The sequence below is a fragment of the Bacillus rossius genome, chromosome 8 (genome assembly GCF_032445375.1).
Source record: "Bacillus rossius redtenbacheri isolate Brsri chromosome 8, Brsri_v3, whole genome shotgun sequence".
Taxonomy (NCBI): Eukaryota; Metazoa; Arthropoda; class Insecta; order Phasmatodea; family Bacillidae; genus Bacillus; species Bacillus rossius.
The window spans coordinates 3,978,201-3,996,777 of record NC_086336.1 but is presented as its reverse complement, the minus strand read 5'-3'; the positions used below and the strand labels follow the sequence as shown (position 1 = coordinate 3,996,777).

At 44.5% G+C, this 18,577-nt stretch overlaps 1 protein-coding gene across 1 annotated transcript in view; it reads right to left on the bottom strand.

Moving 5' to 3' along the window:
• The window catches only part of LOC134535502 (unconventional myosin-Ia), a 171,051-nt gene that overhangs the window by 86,482 nt on the left and 65,992 nt on the right, over window positions 1-18,577 (bottom strand). The window contains exons 3-4 of the mRNA XM_063374640.1: window positions 11,207-11,322; window positions 5,360-5,559 (exon numbers count right to left, since the gene is read on the bottom strand). Of these exons, the coding sequence (XP_063230710.1) occupies window positions 5,360-5,559; window positions 11,207-11,322 (316 nt within the window). The remainder of the gene's footprint in view (window positions 1-5,359; window positions 5,560-11,206; window positions 11,323-18,577) is intronic.

The window sequence follows — 18,577 nt, the reverse complement described above, 5'->3', positions numbered from 1 at the left end:
GAGGAGGACTGTGAAGGAGAGAGCAGCGGTAAGAGGCGGCGCCAGAGAGAGGAAGCGAGGAGGACGTGAAGAAGAGCGAGCAGCGGTAAGAGACGGCGCCAGAGAGAGGAAGCGAGGAGGACGTGAAGAAGAGAGAGCAGCGGTAAGAGACGGCGCCAGAGAGAGGAAGCGAGGAGGACGTGAAGGAGAGAGCAGCGGTAAGAGACGGCGCCTGAGGGAGAGTTAGCGAGGAGGACGTGAAGAAGAGAGAGCGGCGGTAAGAGACGGCGCCAGAGAGAGGAAGCGAGGAGGACGTGAAGAAGAGCGAGCAGCGGTAAGAGACGGCGCCAGAGAGAGGAAGCGAGGAGGACGTGAAGAAGAGAGAGCAGCGGTAAGAGACGGCGCCAGAGAGAGGAAGCGAGGAGGACATGAAGAAGAGAGAGCGGCGGTAAGAGACGGCGCCAGAGAGAGGAAGCGAGGAGGACGTGAAGAAGAGCGAGCAGCGGTAAGAGACGGCGCCAGAGAGAGGAAGCGAGGAGGACGTGAAGAAGAGAGAGCAGCGGTAAGAGACGGCGCCAGAGAGAGGAAGCGAGGAGGACGTGAAGAAGAGCGAGCAGCGGTAAGAGACGGCGCCAGAGAGAGGAAGCGAGGAGGACGTGAAGAAGAGAGAGCAGCGGTAAGAGACGGCGCCAGAGAGAGGAAGCGAGGAGGACGTGAAGAAGAGAGAGCAGCGGTAAGAGACGGCGCCAGAGAGAGGAAGCGAGGAGGACGTGAAGAAGAGAGAGCGGCGGTAAGAGACGGCGCCAGAAAGAGGAAGCGAGGAGGACGTGAAGAAGAGCGAGCGGCGGTAAGAGACGGCGCCAGAGAGAGGAAGCGAGGAGGACTGTGAAGGAGAGAGCAGCGGTAAGAGACGGCGCCAGAGAGAGGAAGCGAGGAGGACTGTGAAGGAGAGAGCAGCGGTAAGAGACGGCGCCAGAGAGAGGAAGCGAGGAGGACGTGAAGAAGAGCGAGCGGCGGTAAGAGACGGCGCCTGAGGAAAAGGAAGCGAGGAGTGACGTGAAGGAGAGAGCGGTGGTAAGAGACGGCGCCAGAGAGAGGAAGCGAGGAGGACTGTGAAGGAGAGAGCAGCGGTAAGAGACGGCGCCAGAGAGAGGAAGCGAGGAGGACGTGAAGAAGAGAGAGCGGCGGTAAGAGACGGCGCCAGAGAGAGGAAGCGAGGAGGACGTGAAGAAGAGCGAGCGGCGGTAAGAGACGGCGCCTGAGGAAGAGGAAGCGAGGAGTGACGTGAAGGAGAGAGCGGCGGTAAGAGACGGCGCCAGAGAGAGGAAGCGAGGAGGACGTGAAGAAGAGAGAGCGGCGGTAAGAGACGGCGCCAGAGAGAGGAAGCGAGGAGGACGTGAAGAAGAGAGCGGTGGTAAGAGACGGGCCGGAGGGAGAGGAAGCGAGGAGGACTGTGAAGGAGAGAGCAGCGGTAAGAGACGGCGCCTGAGGGAGAGTTAGCGAGGAGGACGTGAAGAAGAGAGAGCGGCGGTAAGAGACGGCGCCAGAGAGAGGAAGCGAGGAGGACGTGAAGAAGAGAGCGGTGGTAAGAGACGGGCCGGAGGGAGAGGAAGCGAGGAGGACTGTGAAGGAGAGAGCAGCGGTAAGAGACGGCGCCAGAGAGAGAAAGCGAGGAGGACGTGAAGAAGAGCGAGCGGCGGTAAGAGACGGCGCCTGAGGAAGAGGAAGCGAGGAGTGACGTGAAGGAGAGAGCGGCGGTAAGAGACGGGCCGGAGGGAGAGGAAGCGAGGAGGACTGTGAAGGAGAGAGCAGCGGTAAGAGACGGCGCCAGAGAGAGGAAGCGAGGAGGACGTGAAGAAGAGAGCGGTGGTAAGAGACGGGCCGGAGGGAGAGGAAGCGAGGAGGACTGTGAAGGAGAGAGCAGCGGTAAGAGACGGCGCCTGAGGGAGAGTTAGCGAGGAGGACGTGAAGAAGAGAGAGCGGCGGTAAGAGACGGCGCCTGAGAGAGGAAGCGAGGAGCACGTGAAGAAGAGAGCGGTGGTAAGAGACGGGCCGGAGGGAGAGGAAGCGAGGAGGACTGTGAAGGAGAGAGCAGCGGTAAGAGACGGCGCCAGAGAGAGGAAGCGAGGAGGACGTGAAGAAGAGAGCGGTGGTAAGAGACGGGCCGGAGGGAGAGGAAGCGAGGAGGACTGTGAAGGAGAGAGCAGCGGTAAGAGACGGCGCCTGAGGGAGAGTTAGCGAGGAGGACATGAAGAAGAGAGAGCGGCGGTAAGAGACGGCGCCTGAGAGAGAGGAAGCGAGGAGGACGTGAAGAAGAGAGCGGTGGTAAGAGACGGGCCGGAGGGAGAGGAAGCGAGGAGGACTGTGAAGGAGAGAGCAGCGGTAAGAGACGGCGCCAGAGAGAGGAAGCGAGGAGGACGTGAAGAAGAGAGCGGTGGTAAGAGACGGGCCGGAGGGAGAGGAAGCGAGGAGGACTGTGAAGGAGAGAGCAGCGGTAAGAGACGGCGCCTGAGGGAGAGTTAGCGAGGAGGACATGAAGAAGAGAGAGCGGCGGTAAGAGACTGCGCCTGAGAGAGAGGAAGCGAGGAGGACGTGAAGAAGAGAGCGGTGGTAAGAGACGGGCCGGAGGGAGAGGAAGCGAGGAGGACTGTGAAGGAGAGAGCAGCGGTAAGAGACGGCGCCAGAGAGAGGAAGCGAGGAGGACGTGAAGAAGAGAGCGGTGGTAAGAGACGGCGCCTGAGGGAGAGGAAGCGAGGAGGACTGTGAAGGAGAGAGCAGCGGTAAGAGACGGCGCCAGAGAGAGGAAGCGAGGAGGACGTGAAGAAGAGAGCGGTGGTAAGAGACGGGCCGGAGGGAGAGGAAGCATGGAGGACGTGAAGGAGAGAGCGGCGGTAAGAGACGGCGCCTGAGGGAGAGGAAGCGAGGAGGACGTGAAGAAGAGAGCGGTGGTAAGAGACGGGCCGGAGGGAGAGGAAGCATGGAGGACGTGAAGGAGAGAGCGGCGGTAAGAGACGGCGCCAGAGGGAGAGTTAGCGAGGAGGACGTGAAGAAGAGAGAGCGGCGGTAAGAGACGGCGCCTGAGGGAGAGTTAGCGAGGAGGACGTGAAGAAGAGAGAGCGGCGGTAAGAGACGGCGCCTGAGAGAGGAAGCGAGGAGGACGTGAAGAAGAGAGCGGTGGTAAGAGACGGGCCGGAGGGAGAGGAAGCGAGGAGGACTGTGAAGGAGAGAGCAGCGGTAAGAGACGGCGCCAGAGAGAGGAAGCGAGGAGGACGTGAAGAAGAGAGCGGTGGTAAGAGACGGGCCGGAGGGAGAGGAAGCGAGGAGGACTGTGAAGGAGAGAGCAGCGGTAAGAGACGGCGCCTGAGAGAGGAAGCGAGGAGGACGTGAAGAAGAGAGCGGTGGTAAGAGACGGGCCGGAGGGAGAGGAAGCATGGAGGACGTGAAGGAGAGAGCGGCGGTAAGAGACGGCGCCTGAGGGAGAGGAAGCGAGGAGGACGTGAAGGAGAGAGCGGCGGTAAGAGACGGGCCGGAGGGAGAGGAAGCATGGAGGACGTGAAGGAGAGAGCGGCGGTAAGAGACGGCGCCTGAGGGAGAGGAAGCGAGGAGGACTGTGAAGGAGAGAGGGGCGGTAAGAGACGGGCCGGAGGGAGAGGAAGCATGGAGGACGTGAAGGAGAGAGCGGCGGTAAGAGACGGGCCGGAGGGAGAGGAAGCGAGGAGGACTGTGAAGGAGAGAGCAGCGGTAAGAGACGGCGCCTGAGAGAGGAAGCGAGGAGGACGTGAAGAAGAGAGCGGTGGTAAGAGACGGGCCGGAGGGAGAGGAAGCATGGAGGACGTGAAGGAGAGAGCGGCGGTAAGAGACGGGCCGGAGGGAGAGGAAGCATGGAGGACGTGAAGGAGAGAGCGGCGGTAAGAGACGGGCCGGAGGGAGAGGAAGCGAGGAGGACTGTGAAGGAGAGAGCAGCGGTAAGAGACGGCGCCTGAGAGAGGAAGCGAGGAGGACGTGAAGAAGAGAGCGGTGGTAAGAGACGGGCCGGAGGGAGAGGAAGCATGGAGGACGTGAAGGAGAGAGCGGCGGTAAGAGACGGCGCCTGAGGGAGAGGAAGCGAGGAGGGACATGAAGGGGAGAGGGCGGTAAGAGACGGCGCCTGAGGTAGAGGAAGCGAGGAGGACGTGAAGAAGAGAGAGCGGCGGTAAGAGACGGCGCCTGAGGTAGAGGAAGCGAGGAGGACGTGAAGGAGAGAGCGGCGGTAAGAGACGGCGCCTGAGGGAGAGGAAGCGAGGAGGACGTGAAGGAGAGAGCGGCGGTAAGAGACGGGCCGGAGGGAGAGGAAGCATGGAGGACGTGAAGGAGAGAGCGGCGGTAAGAGACGGCGCCTGAGGGAGAGGAAGCGAGGAGGACTGTGAAGGAGAGAGGGGCGGTAAGAGACGGGCCGGAGGGAGAGGAAGCATGGAGGACGTGAAGGAGAGAGCGGCGGTAAGAGACGGGCCGGAGGGAGAGGAAGCGAGGAGGACTGTGAAGGAGAGAGCAGCGGTAAGAGACGGCGCCTGAGAGAGGAAGCGAGGAGGACGTGAAGAAGAGAGCGGTGGTAAGAGACGGGCCGGAGGGAGAGGAAGCATGGAGGACGTGAAGGAGAGAGCGGCGGTAAGAGACGGGCCGGAGGGAGAGGAAGCATGGAGGACGTGAAGGAGAGAGCGGCGGTAAGAGACGGGCCGGAGGGAGAGGAAGCGAGGAGGACTGTGAAGGAGAGAGCAGCGGTAAGAGACGGCGCCTGAGAGAGGAAGCGAGGAGGACGTGAAGAAGAGAGCGGTGGTAAGAGACGGGCCGGAGGGAGAGGAAGCATGGAGGACGTGAAGGAGAGAGCGGCGGTAAGAGACGGCGCCTGAGGGAGAGGAAGCGAGGAGGGACATGAAGGGGAGAGGGCGGTAAGAGACGGCGCCTGAGGTAGAGGAAGCGAGGAGGACGTGAAGAAGAGAGAGCGGCGGTAAGAGACGGCGCCTGAGGTAGAGGAAGCGAGGAGGACGTGAAGGAGAGAGCGGCGGTAAGAGACGGCGCCTGAGGAAGAGGAAGCGAGGAGGACGTGAAGGAGAGAGCGGCGGTAAGAGACGGCGCCTGAGGAAGAGGAAGCGAGGAGGACGTGAAGGAGAGTGCGGCGGTAAGAGACGGCGCCTGAGGAAGAGGAAGCGAGGAGGACGTGAAGGAGAGAGCGGCGGTAAGAGACGGCGCCTGAGGAAGAGGAAGCGAGGAGGACGTGAAGGAGAGAGCGGCGGTAAGAGACGGCGCCTGAGGGAGAGGAAGCGAGGGACGTGAAGGAGAGAGAGAGAGGGAAGAGACGGCGCCCGAGGAAGAGGAAGGGCTAGAGGTAGCGAGCGGGGCGCACCTTCCAGCAGCGGGCCGGCCTGCACGAGGCGCTCCCTCACGGGCCGCAGGTCGCGCGCCGGGCCCGCCGACAGGGACACGAACTGCAGCACGATGCGCGCCGCCTCCGTCTTGCCGGCGCCGCTCTCGCCGGACACCACCACGCACTGGTCCTCGCTGCGGTCCCGCAGGTAGCGGCACGCCGCCCCCGCCACGGCGTAGCTGCGCCCACCATGCCTCTACCTCCACTCTCTCTCTACTTACCAACACGAGCCGCTCTCGCATTTCATCACTCGTCACAAGATTTATCAATGGGCCAAATACCAATCCCAGAAAGTACCTCGAACAGTGGCGCAACTACAGGATGGCGGGGGGGGGGGGGGCCGCAAGGGTATTTTGCCCCCAACCCCCCCGTCTCTGTAACCTTTAAGTGGGGGCAAACGGGGGCAAAGAAAGTGCTGTGTAATCAATTTTTAGATAATTAAACTGCTTAAATAGCACCATTTTCCACCTTGAAATAAAAATTTTCCCGGGGGAGAACCCCCGGACCCCCCGCTTCAATATGAGGGGATCGATGATTCTTTATAAAAAGGTATATTCCCCCCCCCCCCACCCTTTTGGAAATTTAGTTGTTGCGCCCCTGACCTCGAATATACCCCTCGAAATCGAATCTCGGTGTCAAGTGCCAAAAAATTAAATAATACACAATAAATGAAAAAATTATAACTACAGAGAAGAATAAATTCTAAGCGTTAGATGGTTGTTTCACTAAACTAAGTTTTCAGAATCAACACATATTGTAATTTGATACGTATCATTATATGTTAAAAATTACAATATCTTACGGAATGGTAACAAGACAGGTATGAAGAAAACAACTGGCATTGTAAACTTCAGCTGTTGCTGGTGTTTAATTTATATAATTTATTTCCTCTAATATATTTTTTTAGGAAACTTTTTCCTTGAATATGAAATCCTTCGAATAATAAGAATTTCATTGGCCCATCCCTAATATTTACTAAATATAATCCGACAGAGGTAGGTGCATAATTACGCAAGTGTTCATAACCTCAATCACTGAAGTGACATTACGCCCTTATAAAATAACATTTAGTAAGTACAGTATGTCCATAAAAGAAGTGTCCCAGTTATAATTTTTGAGAGTATCAACTGTAAGCGTTGTAGAATTTTGGTTCAAGGTCACAACTAAAGAATAACTCAAACAGTTGCAGATAAGCACTTACAGCGCCACCTACGCAGAACGGCGACTCATGAGCGTAAAGCGTTTTGAGCTCTGCAATTTGCTAAGAGTGAATCTGTAATTTCATCCCACCGCATTTGTATTTTTTTGTACGAGATTGGTTGAACGTCGGAAGTCCCGGACAGTTGGACTGGTCGTAATGGTCGAGACGAAACAGCTTTCTTTCGCTGGCCTCCACGTTCATCTGACATAACGCCAATCGATTTTTTTTTCCTTTGGGTTTTTTGACGTGACAACGTCTAATAAATCGATGAATGCCGGCTGCACGTACGAAAAAGTGTCCCGTTACGCTGTGTCCCGTTACGCTCTTAGTACGCTTGCGCCGCATCTATCTCTCTTCCACTCGTTTGGAACAACCATCGATTTGACTTTTTCGAGGCACATTAAACTTGAAACACTCCCATTCGTTTCCTACTTTTCCTATCATCGTCCTATCCTTAACATAACACAGATTGGAAGAAGTTAAATAGCAAACATGTATAAAAGTTATAGTTAAAATAATCTATTCGTTAAAGTAATAAACAAATTTGAATTAATGAGTGCAAATAAAAGTAAATTTATCAATTAAATTGTAGATTTCATTTCACTCCTTTGTATCCATACAAAATAGTGATAATTCAATAAAAATGATTCAATTTTATTCATAAAAGAATGCAATCATTTCATCAATGTTTTGTTATGACGTCACGTTAAACTATCGTCCGTAAACCGACTTTACAGACAACCAATTTTTTTTATAAAATATCGTCTGTGAAAAGAAGGCTTGCCAACGTGAGTATTCGGGTATGTCCAGAAGGACGAGTGAGTCGTAGGCTTACCCCCTGAACTTGAGGGCAAGCCTAAGATGTACATCAAGTTCTGTCCCTACCCGAACACGCCCGAATATTCACCTTCGGCCAACCTCGCGTTTATATATATATATATATATACTAGATAATGCCCGGCATGCGTTGCAATGCCTCAATCAACTTTTTTTTGTAATTTTTTTAAACGTATACTAAGCATCTCTCTTTATCTCTCTAATTCTCTATCTCTCTATGTATATCTCTATAACTCTCTCTATCTTTCTATTTATATCTCTATCTCTCTATATATCTTTCTAGCGGACCCGACAGACATTGTCCTGCCAAAATGTACTTTTTGTGAGATATGGATATGGCGGTAAGTATTTCTACGCTGGACATTTTGTATCTTCTCATTATACATACCCCTCCTCTTGGGCACGCCACTGCCGTTACCAAAAACCTTTCCCATGGTTACGCAGAAGGCAACAACAATGCAAAAGCCCGTTGCCATGGAGGCTAATTATCAACAATGCTTAGTTTTTTTGCTTTTAAAGCGTGTATTTTTAGTTTTTCTTAACTCAGAATCGAGATAAAATATCCAATTGTGAATCTAAACCATCCTCGAATCTCCGTGAACTCACACACAAAATTTCATCAAAATCGCATACAAACAGACAGAAAAAGTACTGTTTTATTATAGTAAGATAGATAGATTATTCTTACATGTTCGCATCCATGCAGTATATGAAAAATCAGCATGCATAGCCCCACACCTATAACTATACGTATCTGCTGCCCACGACTTTTTCCGCATGGAATTTTGTATTATCTTGCACCATTTAGAAATTTAAACATTATAACATAACAGTTGATACAGTTGTAGTAGTTTTCTTATGTTCACAAATGATAATTTTTCTCACCTCTATTTCAGTCTTTGCAATAAAAATATGTTACTACCTAAATTTTGAGTAAATATGTTTCTACTTTCAAATGTAATGACGGGAATACACTTCATAAAATGTCTTTGTAAACCACATTTACTGTTTTTTCCGTCTCGAGCTAGAATGTAAAGATTGTCTGCATTACTGACCCGCGAGCAAGCTACATACATTTCAGAGAGAGAGAGAGTGAGAGAGAAAGACACCTATTGAATGTCTATCTAACTAATTTTTTTATGAGAGCATATTTTCATTAAATAAATCATGAAATCATTCAACGATAAAAGCTGTTTATTTAATTAAGCGGACGGGTTCGCTCCAAGGAGAAAATTGACGCGGCGAGACCTCGTGGACATAGAGAAATGACACACACTCACTATTTGTGTGGCTATGAAACATGATTTTTTTCTGCAATTTAAATTGTAATATACAAAAAGGGTATTGAAAATTGAAACAAATATGGCGACACTATAAACTGTCACGATCTTTATTTTTTTCTTACTCTCTACTTAGTTCCTTACAATAGCAAAACTTAATGGCTTCTAATAATGCGTTGCAATTTTTGCTTTTAAAGCGTGTTTTTTTAGTTTTTCTTAACTCAGAATCGAGATAAAATATCCAATTGTGAATCTAAACCATTCTCGAATCCCCGTGAACTCACACACAAAATTTCATCAAAATCGGTCCAGCCGTCTAGGAGGAGTTCAGTGACATACACACGCACACAAGAAATATATATATAAAGATACATATTTATATTTCTCTGTTTATTTTAATGTAGCTATACTAAGCTAACTAACCGTCCATAGTGTTTTAAAAGTGTTTTAATGTAGCTAACCCAACCGACCACTTTCAATATTTGAATTCATTTTTCCTGCGCAAAAATAAAACAAATCCCGAGGTTGGCCGAAGGTGAATATTCGGGCGTGTTCGGGCAGGGACAGAGCTTGTTGGACATCTTAGGCTTCTCGAACTTGAGGCTCGTCACACTTCCAGCCGCAAGCCTTCCATGTCCGAGCGTGCACCACCACGAGTCACCACGAGTCACCACGAGTCCCCACGAGTCCCCACGAGTCCCCACGAGTCACCACGAGTCACCACGAGTCACCACGAGTCACCACGAGTCCCCTCGGACAGTAGCGCCTCGCCGAGTGGGCGCAGTGGAAGCAAGGCTTCTCACAGCAGCAATTCTCCTCACGTTCAGCCAGTCTGGTGCAGCACGATTTTGACGTGATATCGTCTTATAAATCGATGCACGCCCGGCTGCACGCACGAAAAAGCATGACTCATTGTCACGTTCCGCCTGAGCCGAGCGTGCAAGTACCGGCCAAACCACCGTGCGAGAAAATCTTCTATGATATCGAACAGGTTAAGGCGGGCTTTTTTTTAAATAATTGTTCGTGATTATATTTGAACAAATTATTTAAATTAAATTTGCAAAAACTGTAAATAATATTTGAAAATTAAAAAGTATGCAATTTATCAATGTTTATTATGACGTTATCACGTAAAATTATCGTCCGTAAACCGACTTTACAGACAATCCCCTTTTTGCTTAGCTACGGTATATTAGAATATTCAGCTGTCAAAGTCTGAATGTTCGTTAAAGCACCTTCAAGCTGTACCAATCAGAGATCAGAGAGAATAAATATTCTGGACAGATGTCAGCAGAAATAAACTATATAATAAATAACTTTAAAACAAACTGTAATTATTATGTTTTATTCTCAAAAAATGTAACTTTCTCTGTACTTAAATCATTTTAAATATACACACGTAGTCCATCACCAGTGGATGATACAGAAAGTCGGAGTGTGGGGAAAGGGATTCACGTTTAATAAAACACACACGAAAAAGCACAAAAAAACACACAAACACAATCAAAAACCAACATACACACATAAACACACACAAATAAGCACAAACTAACACACAAATAAAAACCTGCAAGAATACAAACACACAAAATCCCACACATTCACGCAAACTCACACGTACACTCATGTACCTAGTGTTCGGAAATTTATGGGTATGAATTTAACAGGGTAAGGAATGCCAAAACAAGCAATTTTGTTTAAGAAACAAATTTCCGGGAAAGCTAACTTCAAAGTTACATGCACTGACAGTACAGCGCGATTTGAATTTCGCGCGCATGTAGGCGCTAAGACACTGGCTAAGAGAACGCGCGATAGCAGCCACGTGACGGTCAAATGCGCCGCGGGAAGTAAGAGTAACGAGCGGGGTGCAGACGTCAAGAGAACCCATAACCACTATCAACGAGCAATTTGAAGTTCAAATTATATTCACCGTTAAAAAAATTTAGCATTTAAAAACCAAATAAATTTTATATTAGAAATTAAAAACAAAATCTGGACGGAATCATGTGTGTGAAGCATTGCATGTCTTTCATAAGAAGTTGGTTCACATACTTTGAGACATGTTGTGCAGTACGAACCCTGAATACAGAACTAGTTCTCTTTTATTTATATATATTTAGTCATTCCTCAAGGCTGGGCCACTTAAGGCGCGCAAAGCTATGGGTGGTAACGCACCTCTACCAATCATTATAGAATTCTTGACAGTGTCTGATTACGAATAGCATTTAAGAGTCATCGCACTTGGCTACTTGGCTATTCAAGTTTCGTTACATGGTTTCGTCTTCAAAAAAATTTTTTTTTTACAATGAAAAAGAAAACAAATAGTGTGTTTTCAAATACGTTTCTTGATACAAAATGTCCTGAATAAAGTACTGAGTGGTATAGAGACGTGGTGTAATATCAAAGACAATCGCAACAGGATCGGTGCCTGGCCATAGAGGCTATAAAGCGCGTGGTGCGCGAGCCAGTGTCGCCCTTAGCGCCACCACGCGGCGGAGGAGGACGTACATGTGCGGCGGCAGCTGGTAGGGTCCGCGGCAATGGTAGGCCTTCACCAGGTCCGGAGAGTACAGCGCCAGCTTCTTGTAGGGGTTTACGGACACCAGCACGTTGCCTATGTAGGTCTGCAACACAGCAACACAGCACATTCCCCTCAATGTGTCTGCAATACAACACGTTCCCTATTTAGGTATGCAACAAAGCAAGTTCCCTATGAAGGTCTACAACGCACCACTCTATGGTGGTCTGCGACACATTTGTTCCCTATTTATGTATGCAATATCGCAAGTTCCCTACGAAGGTCTACAACACATCATGTTCCCTATTTAGGTATGCAACACAGCAAGTTCCCTATGAAGGTCTACAACACACCGTGTTCCCTATTTAGGTATGCAACACAGCAACACAGCACATTCCCCTCAATATGTCTGCAATACAACACGTTCCCTATTTAGGTATGCAACACAGCAAGTTCCCTATGAAGGTCTACAACACACCATGTTCCCTATTTAGGTATGCAACACAGCAAGTTCCCTATGAAGGTCTACAACACACCATGTTCCCTATTTAGGTATGCAACACAGCAACACAGCACATTCCCCTCAATATGTCTGCAATAAAACACGTTCCCTATAAAGGTCTACAACACACCATGTTCCCTATTTATGTATGCAACACCGCAACATATATCATTCCCCATAGAGGTCTGCAACACTTGAACACAGCAACCCAGCACGACTGAGGTGAAATCAGCTTCGAATCCCAGCTCCGCATCGGAACACGTACCAAAATTATTGTATCGTGCCACAAAACTCAGGAAAATCGAAGCAAGGCGTTCGTACAAAACCGGCATAACTCTCTACTGTCCAAATGAAAAAAAAAGTTTAAAGAGCTACAAAAGGCATATCAGATTCGATGTCATATCGGTTTCACAGGCCTCTTTAACTTAGTTAAAAAGTGCCGATTTAAGAGATGTGTAAAATTAACAGAAAAGGACATGACAACGAATCTGAATTGCGTTCTTATACTCAGGTAGATGCTCCTAAAGGTGAGATATCCCCTATGTTGTACGAAATTCGATTTTAAATCTATAGCTTCATTACTTTTCGATTTCGATAGATGGGGGTACAAATGTGCCAAATTAAGAGGCCTGTAAAATAAACAGAAACGTTTATTTCAATGAATCTGATATGCATTCTTATAGTTAGCTAGGAGTTCTTTAAGGTGATGTATTCCCCTAGGTTTTAGAAATTATATTTTAAAATTATAGCTCCTTAAACTTGGCGATTTCGACAGATGGATGTTCAAATATGCCAAATTCAGAGGACTGTAAAGTAGAACTAACAGAAACGTATGTGACAATGAATCTGATATGCTGTGTTGTATTCAACTGGTCGTTCTTTAAGGTAAGGTAATCCTCTACGTTTGACAAATTCTATTTTGAGTTTATATTACCTTAAAATTTGCGATTTCGACAGATGGGCATTTAAAACTGTTTTCATACGATTTTTTGTCGATACGTTGTGCCGTTCTTGCACTAATAGTGTGTGTGTATTTATCTAGGCATACATAAACCTAACCCCCCCCCCCCCCCCACCCTTAAAATCGTTCATTCTGAATACGATTTGTTGTCTCTATGTGTTGCGCCATTCTTTCAATAATGGGTTGCTTACCCTTTCGTGAGTTTTGTGGTACAGTACTATAATTACGGTACGCGTTTGGAAATGAATCTGGAATTCGAAGTCAACTTATCTTCAGTTACAGCACGGGGGCAATGGTGAGTGGAGTTGCAGCGAGCAATGTTGGCGCAGCTATGCTTCATGCTGGGATAACATTTGCGCGATGCGAAGGACGTGAAGCGACAGCGAAATCTGAATTACTGTGATCATGCCATTTCCCACCGCGCAAAACACAAAAACAACACGATACAAAATGCTTTTGACGTGACAACGTCTAATAAATCGATGAACGCCGGCTGCACGCACGAAAAAGGATGAGTCATTGTCCCGTTACGCTCATTGTACGCTTGCACCGCATCTATCTTTCTTCCACTCGATTGGAACAACCATCGATTTGACTTTTTCGAGGCACATTAAACTTGAAACACTCCCATTTGTTTCCTACTTTTCCTATAATCGTCCTATCCTTAACAGAATAACACAAGATTGGAAAAAGTTAAATAGCAAACATGTATAAAAGTTATAGTTAAAATAATCTGTTCGTTAAAGTAATAAACATATTTAAATTAATGAGTGCAAATAAAAGTAAATTTATCAATTAAATTGTAGATTTCATTTCACTCCTTTATATCCATACAAAATATTGATAATTCAATAAAAATGATTCAAGTTTATTCCTAAAAGTATGCAATCATTTCATCAATGTTTTGTTATAACGTTGCCACGTTAAACAATCGTCCGTAAACCGACTTTACAGACAACCACTTTTTTTTTGTTACTACATCTGCAACCCACATGGCAACCATTTATGAACACAAGTTTGCTGATACCGATCTGTTTGAGAACATTTTATTTCATCTCTTTTTTAATATTTATTCTTAAAAGTCATTGCCTTTTTAAAGTACTCAACAAATTTTCCAAACAATTTACTAAGTGAATCCTTAAAAATACCCAAATACGCAACGCAATGGTTTAACCAACATTCGAAAACAAAATTTACACGCTTATTTCAGCAGCATCGCACCCGTGACGTGATTGAAACAGAAACAGAAAGTTTCACTTGGCAAGTTTGTCACGTCCGCCAATAGTGTAGCGCTGAAGTCACAGATGTGTCGAACGTAATTGGTTAGAAAAATATTTCATTCACGTCACGTTTATCACGTCGCACCCGTCGCTCTATTGTGATTCCAGCTTTAGTGCTTCTACCGATTCAACCCAACTGGCACTGTTCATAACACAGGCTTCACGATACAAAAAAATTTAAAAAAAAAGTTACTTTGTGAGAGGGGAACTATTTTAAATATGACTTGAAGTAAGCCCTAAAAATGCAACAAAAATAACTAACACATATATTATAATGGATGCGTTCTTTTATAAATCAAAAAGCAACACGTGAAAAAAAAAACTGGATTCTATGAATTGCAAAGTTATAAGATCATTTATCTATTATTTCTTTAGGAAAACAAATTGTTTTGCACCGAAGCAGAACTACGTCTTAATGTATTTTCAGGTTATAAACAGCTGTAATTATTTCTAACTTACAAATAACCAAAATAAAATAAATATATCACCTGATACTGTTTCATGACATTGTTGACTATTTAATATCTCAGAATTTTTAACACTGAGTCTCATGGTACACAATAGTGATATTAAAAAAAAGGATGGACTAGTGGAGATAAATATTTATTCCAGAAACCTTCCACCTTTTACAGTAGGCGTAGGTACGTGCATTTTAGGGACGTAATGGACCTTCGCAAGCGAACATCATTTCTAATTTAATTTAGTTTCACCAAATAATTGCACTTACTAAGTTAAGATTAATAAACAGGTTCCAAACTTGTGGCCCTTAGATCACTTGAGTTTTAAAAACTTACTTTTTTTTAAATTTGGTCAATATTGGCAACAGTGTTTACATACTTTTTTGAAGGATCGAAGAATGTTGAGTAATTATGTTTTTACCTATTATAATTAATACTGGTTTTTGCTTTAGTGTTATTGTTTTAATAAACTGGATGTAATTTCCCCAGGCCATGTTTTTATTCAAATAGATTACGGTTTGTACAAGTTAGTTGCACTGGGCGGCCGCTGGGAGCGCGACTGAGGACTCTCGACGTCATGCGAGTGGAGCGCCGTGTGTGTGGTACCTGGTACACGGCTGGGACTCTGGGACTCAAGTGCACCTGACAGCGCGCGGACGCGTTTGGGCCGAATCGCAAAAAGGCTGGCCCAAACCTCAGGTTAACTTGTATTCGAGCAGGAATGGGTATACAGGCATTTTAAGGCTGCCGGTTACAAATAACAAAAAAAAAATGGTTGTCTGAAAAGTCGGTTTACAGACGATAGTTCAACGTGACATCATAACAAAACATTGATGAAATTATTGCATACTTTTATGAATAAAATTGAATCTTTTTATTGAATTATCACTATTTTGTATGGATACAAAGAAGGAGTGAAATGAAATCTACAATTTAATTGATAAATTTACTTTTATTTGCACTCATTAATTAAAATTTATTTATTACTTTAACGAATAGATTATTTTAACTATAACTTTTATACATGTTTGCTATTTAACTTCTTCCAATCTGTGTTATTATGTTAAGGATAGGACGGTGATAGGAAATGTAGGAAACGAATGGGAGTGTTTCAAGTTTAATGTGCCTCGAAAAAGTCAAATCGATGGTTGTTCCAATCGAGTGGAAGAGAGATAGATGCGGCGCAAGCGTACAATGAGCGTAACGGGACAATGTGCGCAACGGGACACTTTTTCGTGCGTGCAGCCGGCGTTCATCGATTTATTAGACGTTGTCACGTCAAAAAATGATTACTGTAAACGAAATAGCGGATCCAAATGGTGGACACAAGTGGAAAAAAAATCGAACTTAGATAGCAAAATGTTCGGGGGGATTTTAGACGTGGATTGCAAATTCGAAGGCCTTATAATTACTACAAAACTTAACATTTCGAATACTAAAAAAAAAGTTATTCTAATTTATTAATTAATTATAAAAATAATTTTTAACAAAACCAATTATTTTCAGAACTTTTGGTTTAGTTTGTCACTTCAAATGTTATATTAAATAGTCTATATTAATATTCTTAATTACTTGGAATAAAATGTCTTTTTTTACAAAAACAAACTGGTTTAAGTGAAATCTTCATCCGAGTCAGGATACAAGGAAGTGTCAATTTCCTAATGTAGAGAGAGTTAGTAGTAAGTTTATAGCTTCCTGGCATATACTCTTTAATTTCTTCTATGGTAATTTTCTGATACTGGAAATGTATGGATCGAAAGTAATCATGAGCCTGCTAAAAATATCTTCCATGTTTTTGGTTCTGGAGTCTTCACGATATAGTTTAATATATTTGTTAGGAGCTTCTTGAGCATCTTCAGATAACTGGACAATTGGCTACAATGCGTGAGCGATTATAAGTGGACCACGAATTAATGCTTTATGCGCCGAAGTTGGCACATAATACCAATGGTATAGCTATAAAAATTTCCTTGCTGTTTCCAATGCATATACTTGAAACTTACCACAATCGATATCTTAGACACTCGAAATATCTTGCAGAATCACATGAAAACGTTTGATTAAGATTTCGCCCAACCCTGAGTTTAAAAAAAAAAAAAAAAACAGCCACGCTGTATCCCCATCATTTGTACATCCGTATCCTGTCTTTGGACAATCAACTGTTAGTCATAACCTTACACGAAATTCTTTTTGAAGGACCCTCTTGCAGTTTTCAGTCATCTACATCTCTTCCACACTGAGAATTTGCCACTTTTTAATGCCAAGTCTGTAAAAAAATGCAAACAGCATTCAAAGAAACGTACCCAAGCATGTAATGAAGAACAATCTAACCTTCACATTGGCGTCATCTTCATCAACCTTCTTTTTTAGAATAGCATCAATTTCATTAAAAATTTTGCTTGTAGCTCCACACAGATAATAACGTTGCGCAGATTTCGTACATGTCAATGCACTGCACACTTTAGTATCGATCATTGTGAATGCCATATATACATAATCGTAATTTCTATTTCATCAATTACAGTTTCGAAAGGCACAAGTGACTATCTGTTCTTCGAAGTGTTGCACTTCATCTATTGTCGTCTCTCTATCTTCGTACAAAAACTGAAGTCTTAGTGGTCTACAAAACTGTGTAGACGAAGGCCTAGGATTCTTCCAAACTACTATTTTTGCCTTAGATATAGAATCAACAGAAATAAGTTGTAATGACACAACTGAAGTAAATAACACATTTGCATCTAATTTGCTGAAATCAACAAATGTCTGCTTGTATTCACTTTGACCAGAACTTTCATATCAACCCCACTTGCACATTAAATCCATACTGCTTACATTTTCTTGAGCCAAACTTCTAATTACATCACTTTGGAGAAATAAAATGCGCTGAACAGTTGGTCCAATAATTGCTGTAAATGTACTTCTGCACTACTTTCTGTCTGTAATAACAACAACCGTAGGAGGTGGATGACACCCTTTTTTTCCTTCCACTACATTCTTATGGAAGGGGGGGGGGATACAGATTAAATGATTGGCTATGCTCACAGATATTATTCCTTGATATTGTCCTACGGATATTTATATTCATCAAAAAGGGAAAGTGCAGCATCTTCAGACAAAATATTTTCAGTTTTTGATAGATAGGATTATCGATACTTGAAAGCTTTCAATAGAGTTGACAATGATATAGCTTTAAAAACTTTAGAAGGTTCTAACTGTTCTGTAGAGCGTAAGCTCATTTCAGCAGCATCGACAACTCGTTCGAGCTCAAATTTGCACGAATTTCTTCAGTTTTCCTTCGTTTTGATCGCTCACTGCAGATGATAAACGCCATAGAAGGACGACCGCTGATATTGGTAGGTAAACTCCGACAAGTAGCAGGCAAAGTAAAGAATATAGGCGCATTAAGCCATTCTTTGTTTTTCTGAAAAAGATTTCCTTGTTTCTATTGGCCTTTGCCACATTTCTCTCATTTTACGAAACAGCGCTGAAAAGGATGCTTTCTCATCATCGTGTACGTGTATCGAGAGTCCAATGTTTTCAGAAATTTTTCCCTTCAAGTATAGGATCCAGTTAATCCATCATTTAAATGCTTTTCTACTATTACAAAAAAAATTATTTCCTTGTTAATTGTATTTTTGTGTCATCAGATCCTGTAACAGAACAATAAAAATAAATTTATTCTGAAAGGATTTGTAAGCACTTTTCATGTAAACTAGGTAGTACTGGAATCACAAAAAAAATGTTAAAAATTTTATGGTGGGTTTTATTAATGATATAAGTCCTTTAAAAGTGTTTTATCAAAAATTAAATTGATTATTTACCTACTTAAAAATGATAAATGATGCTTATTCAGTTGCAAAGGTAACAAGCTCATTACATATTAATTTGTGAAGAAATACTTTTTTCCCCAGAAAAATTAGAAGTTCTAAGACTTTTGATTATTTGTATTATAAATCATTATAACTTATTATAATATGTACAGATTATGGAAAGACCTAATAATAACAGCAACGATAACATTAAGATTGGTTATAGCTGTAATCTTACATTTTTGAAAACATAGGTTACGTTCATAACCTTTCATTCTTCGAAACATAAGTAAAGAAAGTATTATTTATATAGTCTGCAATATAATCTCAGTATTGCACGATTCTTAACTA